The 7,056-nt window shown below is 47.5% G+C and overlaps 1 protein-coding gene across 2 annotated transcripts in view; it reads right to left on the reverse strand.

The window, feature by feature from the left end:
- Positions 1-3,193: 3,193 nt before the first annotated feature.
- Positions 3,194-7,056, reverse strand: part of Lyn (LYN proto-oncogene, Src family tyrosine kinase) — a 103,117-nt gene continuing 99,254 nt past the window's right edge. For both annotated transcript variants that reach the window (XM_050165374.1, XM_050165364.1), the window contains exon 13: positions 3,194-4,551. In XM_050165374.1, the coding sequence (XP_050021331.1) occupies positions 4,349-4,551 (203 nt within the window). In that variant the 3' untranslated portion in view covers positions 3,194-4,348. The remainder of the gene's footprint in view (positions 4,552-7,056) is intronic.

Here is a 7,056-nt window from a genome sequence, read left to right on the forward strand (position 1 = left end):
AAATTATTTATTTATTTATTTATTTTTCAAGACAGGGTTTCTCAGTGTAAAAGCCCTGGCTGTCCTGGAACTTGCTTTGTAGACCAGGCTGGTCTCAAACTCACAAAGATCTGCCTGCCTCTGCCTCCCGAGTGCTGGGATTAAAGGTGTGCGCCACCGCCGCCAAGCCAGTTTCCTTCTTGCTTTGGGACCTGGCATCTCTCGTGCAGATAGCTCTAGCTCTATATTAAGACTATACTCGGGCCGGGCAGTGGTGGCGCACGCCTTTAATCCCAGCACTCGGGAGGCAGAGGCAGGCAGATCTTTGTGAGTTTGAGACCAGCCTGGTCTACAAGAGCTAGTTCCAGGACAGGCTCCAAAACCACAGAGAAACCCTGTCTCGAAAAAACCAAAAAAAAAAAAAAAAAAAAAAAAAGACTATACTCGGCAATCTAGATTATTCCTAACGTCTTCCCAACAACCTAGAGATTATCACCATGGAGATTGCTACCATCGTTTTCGCACTCAGGAAAGTGCTACCACATTGTGGCCACCCCAGGAACTCTGTGGTACTTTTTGCATGTCTATCTGAAGTATTTAACAGACTCAAAAGAGCACAGGAAGTTAGGGTCAGTGGGCACCTAGGTGGGTAAAGTTTCCTGCGGCCTGATGATGCACACTTGATGGCCTGATTACATCGCTAGGACCTACAAAAGGTGAAAAAAAGACACCACAGAGCTGTCCCCTGGTCTCAACACACAATCCTGCACTTGTCCCCACATCTCTTTCTCACACACATACACACATCAAAGGCATAGGAAACTAAATTGGAAATCTTTCCACATAGCAGCCTATAACTTGCTGAATCAAAATGTTACCAGTTTTAATACCTCCTCCCTCATAAAATGAACCAGAAATACTAGCAAAACATTTAATTTGAAAGCTAGAGATTGTGTTTCCAAGTGCATTGGTGAATTTAATTGTTACATGATCATTTTATTAGCTTTGCGAATCTCAATATGACATTGTGGTGGTTTGAATAAAATGGCCCCCATAGGCCCATAGGGAGTGACACTATCAGGAAATGTGGCCTTGTTGAAAGAATCACGTCACTGAGGCTGGGTTTTGAGGTTTCAGAAGCTCAACCTGGGCCCAGTAGCTCACTCTTCCTTCCCACCGCCAGCAGATCCAGATGTAGAACTCAGTTCCTCTCCAGCACCATCCATGTCTGCCTGCACGCCGCCATGCTTCCCACCATGATGGTAATGGCCCGAACCTCTGAACTGTAAGCCAGCCCCAATTGAATGTTTTCCTTTATAGAGTTGCTGTGAGCATGTTGTCTCTTCACAGCAACAGAATCCCTAACTACGACAGTAGCCCAGGCTAGCCTCAAAACCTTGCCTGCATGGTATTTCATACATATAATAAAAAAATACTTAGGGAAATTTCTCCTCGTGTCTATGTGGACTTTAGTGGATCACTTTGAGATTTATACCCTTGCCAATCAGAACATCTAACCGAATCACAGCCAATCTGCTAAGAAGGGTCCTAATCATTTGATTTCATGTGGTAGGTGCTCTCGGTGGCCTAGTAGTTAAAGTTTGCTGTTCTCAGTTTATCTCATAAGGAAATAACAAGGAAAACAAACAAATAAACAGGCAAACAAAACCCCAGTTTAGTCCTTCAGTGTTGAATGCACCCGATCCCTGTTGTGTGAGCTGGAGAAAATCCTGATAAAGTGCGAAAGGTTAAAACAAACAAACAAACCAAAGCCCTTGAGTACAGGTACAGGATGGGTGAGTGCGCTTAGAATAAACATTTCCTTCAGCAAAAATAGCCAGGCTTACCTGCACTGAACCTAAAAGGTTTATGAAGTAAAAATGTGGAACTGCTTTTCCACTGGGCAAAAGGAACGAGGAGGCGAAGACACCGGGGAAGGTGGAAAGCAGCCCCACCCGGGTGACTTTCTGCTGAGAAGATGGAAGGCGGTCACCAGCTGGCTGTGGGGGCTGGGGATGCAAACAGGGGGCTGGCCGTCAACATTGAGGTGAGCATGCCCTTTAGCACAGTTGAGTTGGGCAGGGTCATTCCCCACCGCAAACATTTTAGCAGCTGTGGCCCTTGGATGCCATTTATGAAGGGGTAGAGGGTGGAAACAAGTTTATAATTGTAACTGTTTCTTTGCCACTGATGTAGCCACTATGTGACTATAGAAAAAGCGGCCACTCCTTTTGTTGTTGTTTGTTTTCTTAACCTGTGTGTGCGTACAGTATGTGCGTGCACATGTGTGTGACCAGGGGTCAAGACCGGGTAATAGTCTTCACTTTTTACCTTAACCAGAGTCTCTTGTTTGTTGCTGTATGTGCCGGACTAGCTGAACATTAAGCTTTTGGGGACTTTCCCATCCCTGGCTCCCACCTCCCAGTAGGAACCCTGCAATTGTAGAAAATGCCTTCCTTTTACAAGGTTCTGGGATCTGAATGCAGGTCCTCAGACTTGCTTAGCAAGCATGTTACCCACTGAGCAATCTCCCCAGCTGTTGCCCGGTACCCCTGATGGCTCCCGAGGAAGCCGGCACGTGGGAGAAAGGATCAGCTGCTGGGTGGAGGAGAGACGCCAAGTGGAAAATGGAAGCAGAACGGAGAGCAAAAGGCAAGGAAAATGAATTCTTAGCAACTTGCAAGAGCTGTCTTTAGCTTTAGGGACTCTTTGCACTTCCTTTCCATGAAATAAATTGGAGCCCACAGGCGAGTTCTGAAATCAGCGCGTGTAGGGAAGGGCGTTAGAGAACCTGCTGTTGTAGATCATGTGACCAAAGGGACACGGGCAATGTTTGTAAACAGGGCACTTGGAAACGAAGGGCTTGAGAATACTTTGAAAAGATATTATTTTAAAAATCAGGAAATAGACAAATTAAAGTTGAAGGAAAATTAGAATATTTAACTCCTTCTCCTAGGCATCCAGCTAAAGTAAACAGACAAATTAAAGTTCTAACATACCTGCAAAGCCTGTTAGAAAGCAGACCCTCGGGCACCCGGGCCATGGACTCCTCAGTCCTCCACCCTGAAATGCTCCAGCCACGGAGGGACCTCCGCAAGCTCGTGCCATGTGACCGACTGTACAGAATTTCTTCCTGCCTTTCCCCACCAACCGGCTCCTGTTTATACACTGACAAGAGTCGAAAACCTCAAGTTGAAACACGAGACAAAAACCCTCAAGATGTTATTGAGTGTATTAAAATAAAATCAAAAATAGAATTATTAAGTATGTACACAACAGCGTAAGTGAAAGGGGCGGACACAGCGGTTTCCAACTGGAGTTTACAGTGCAATACCCAGGTGGGTAACAAAGCTTCTCGGGTCCTGCTGGAGGCTTCTCCGTGGCCACCTCCTTCCTACCTGCAGGTGTAAATAGTCTCTCACACATCTTACACAATTCAGAAAAGAGAAAAGAATCACAAAAATAGTCCCAAACATGGCATTTTTTCACTTCTTAGAGTACAGCTAAAATGTATGATTCATAAAATGTTCAAGTCATTTGAGGCAGTCAAAGACAGACTTTACGTTTTTTGGAAGGCCTTGTAAAGATTCTTACGCTTACGTCAAAGTTCTCCCAAAGGACCCTGTCAGAAAAGCCTTTAGAGAATACTATAATTGAAATAGCCAGACCATTAAAAACATTTCCCCAGAGGGCAGAACTCTCCTGCCGTCACTGGGAGGTCTGGGTGGTGGTGTAGCTCCAAAGGGCCCCAGTTCCGCAGTGGTCTCGGCCTGCCCATACATGATGCTCCTGCAGGGCAAGCGGGTGCTACCTCCCGCCCGGCCGTCCGCCTTACCACAAAGGAAAATGTTTAACAGTCTCAGACTGGAGTGGGGGTGGGGTGGGCTGGGGGTGACGGGGTGCGGAGGTGGGGAGGAATGAAATCTCCACAGCGAAAACAGTCAAAGTTAGAAAAGATGGCTTCACGTGTAAAACCTAACAGGCTGTATTAGTAGTTTTTAAAGAAGTAAGACAAAGCATGGAGGAGCTCAGGGAACATCTGCTTGTGCATGAGGTTATTTTTGCTAAGTGAGTTTAGTTCCTGCTGCATCTGGAAATTTGTGGCCGACAGTCTCTGAGCCGGAGTCACGTGTAGAGCCGGCGCGGTGCGTATTGGAGGGAGCGGGTGGGTGTTTGTATTCTGCCTGTGGTCCCACCGAGCAGTGACCACCCGTGTAAGAAACAGCATCTCAAGTCCAGGGTGTTCTTCCTGAGTTAATCTGGCCTGTCCGTCAGGAACCAGGAACACAGAGGGTCCTGGCGCGAGATGATTGGCTGCGCCCGAAGGCTGCTTTTCCTGCTAATTAGAAGGGGCAGGACTCCGTGCCCACTACGGCTGCTGCTGGTACTGCCCTTCCGTGGCGGTGTAGAAGTCATCCAGGACGCTCTGGAGGTAGTCAAACGTCGGCCTCTCCTCCGCCTTTTCTTTCCAGCACATCTTCATGATGTCGTAGAGCTCATCTGGGCAGTTCTCCATGCGTGGCATCCGGTAGCCCTGGGACAGCGCACTCATCACGTCGGCGTTGGTTCTCCCTGTGGCCCAGAACAAACAAAACAGCAGCCATGGTGAGGTTAGAAGCCCAGTTCAACGGCATAGAACTGCAGGGACCCGCTAACTGCTGGCAGCCTGGGGCTAGGACGGGAAAAAAAAAGCTTCCTCGAATCTGCTTATGGGTTGGAGGATAGTCTCCCCAAATTCATAGGTTGACGTTTTAACTGTCAGTCCCTCAGAGTGGTACTGTAATTGGAGATAAGGCCCATAAAGAGGTGATCAAGTTAAAATGAGCCTTGTAGGTGGGTTCCGTTAAGTTGGGAGCGTTACTCTAGCCCCTGGTATCCATCCCAGCCCCCTGGCCTGGGAGTTGCACGGGTCTGGACTCCAAATCCCAGCATGCCAGGGTATTTAAGTGGACTGCCAGGGGAGGAACACGTGATCCCGGGTTTGCAAGTGCTCCCTTTTCTGTCTCCCCTGCCATGCTCTCTGCCCCCGAGAGCACTTAATAAGGCAGAGAAGGAACTCTGCAGGCAACTCAATCAGTATGTTCTAGAATGGACACGTGTGTCAAGGAATCAGTTCGCAAAGGCAAAATCAGGCATATCTCGTAGGCATCATAACCGAATTAGACTCCCAGATTCCACATTAAAAACCTAGCAAGGGGGTACACATTTGTAATCCAAACTCTGGGGGCCAGTGGGAGTGGGGCAGCGGAGGGCAGCGGAGGTGAGGCTAGCCCATCACCAGTCTAGCCTACTTGGTGAATTCCAGGCTAATGAGAGATTGTCTGGAGAAAACAATAGACAGCACCGAAGAGTGAACCCCAGTGTTGTCCTCTGGCCTCGACAAGCATGTGTACACGTGCGTGCCTGTACTCATACATGTAATTCGCCTGCACGTCTGTAGATAACTCCCTCACACTAACGTGCACACACATACATACAGACTGATACGGGACTCGGCTGACCTTTTACATTAACCACACCAGCCCGATATTCACCCCCAGTTTCCCCTTTGGCAGGGCAGATTCTTTTTAGCATTTAAAAAAAATTACAAATATCCTAGACACATCTCATCCTTGGACGCCCCTCCAGCCCTTCACTGACTTCCCTCCATAGCACAGGGGTGCTAAGGAGCCTCCCCTGATGTAACCTGTGGAAGAATGCTTGTCCCTGCCCTGCAGGAGCTCTGGTGTCTAAATGGAAAGAATCAAATAAGCTTTGTAATAGTCTGTATCTCTTTTCTAAAATTTCATTTATTTATTATGTGTGTGGGTGTTTTGCCCAAGTGTATGTCTGTGTTATCCCATGCACACAGTGCCTAACGAGGCCAGAAGAGGACATCAAATTCCCTGGGTCTGGAGTTATAGATGGTTATGAGCTACCACATGGCTGCTGGGAATTGAACCCTGGGCCCCTGGAAGAGGAGCCAGTGCTCTTAACTGCTGAGCCATCTCTCCAGCCCCTTTCTTCCATTTGTATCTCTTCCAAGCTGTTTAAGTGGTGAGTTAATTTTCCTCAAGTCTGCTCATGAAATCCCGCTTTCCTCGCTGTCTCCTAGAGTCCTGTGACTGGAAGATTTCAGGCCTTGCTGCCTAGGCAACGAGCAGATAGGTATCACTTTTCTGTAACTGGAACTTGGGTCTCCACAACATTCTGTGACTCTAGCTATTGGGTCCACTTCTGAAGAAATGTCTGGTTTTACTTCTGCTTGAAGTTCTAGGGTGCTAGTGGGGCTGCAAGCTTGGTTAGGAATATCTCGCTCACTTCCTTCCTGAAGAATCCTTGGTTGCATTAAAGGTCAGATGCCTACAGAAGATAAAGCTTTGTGTGGTCTCCTAAGCCTCCCTGCAGATTTTTCTAAAGAGCATCCTCAAAGCTGCAGACCAAGGGCAGCACGTGCCACCCTGCCTGGGGAATCCACTTTCGAAAGAGAAGAAAGAAGAATCCAAAACTTGTCTTCTCATGCTTGAGTGAACAAACAGCAAGCCATGATACAGCAAGTCCAATAAAAGAGCGGAGATGGGAGGCAGAGCTCCAACCCATGCTAAACCCATAGCTGCCGCTTAGTTTGTGGCTAGACTAAAGAAGGCAAACGCCCATGGGCTGGAAGCCTCCAGGCTTTCACGCTGCATCCTTCATTCCTTCCACAGGGCTTGCTACTAATCACCATGGGTTATGAAGGAGCACTAAGTTCCGAGGAAGGCAGAGAGATGGTTACCATAGAGAGCTGTCTTCAGGTGACACATAGCCAAGAGGAAAAGACGCTCTCACTTGGGGACAGGGAGGTAATATCCAGAGAGCAGGAAGTGGCATTCAGGGAGCAGGAGGAACAAGCAGAAGCGACAGACTGGTCAAAGAGCAAGGGAAGGAGGAAGATGTGGTAGAGGGATTAGAAAACAAACTGGGGGCTAATGACAGGAGAAGGGAACCCATCAAGACTGTAGAACATTCCAGGACTCAGGGACTTCTGGGTAAAGGGAAAACCAGAAATATACTTTTTTTTTTTTTTTTTTTTTTTTTTTTTTTTTTTTTTTTTTTTTT

Source organism: Alexandromys fortis, unplaced genomic scaffold (assembly GCF_014885135.2).
Source record: "Alexandromys fortis isolate MF-2015 unplaced genomic scaffold, M_Fortis_MF-2015_v1.1 scaffold_18, whole genome shotgun sequence".
In the NCBI taxonomy this organism is placed as follows: domain Eukaryota; kingdom Metazoa; phylum Chordata; class Mammalia; order Rodentia; family Cricetidae; genus Alexandromys; species Alexandromys fortis.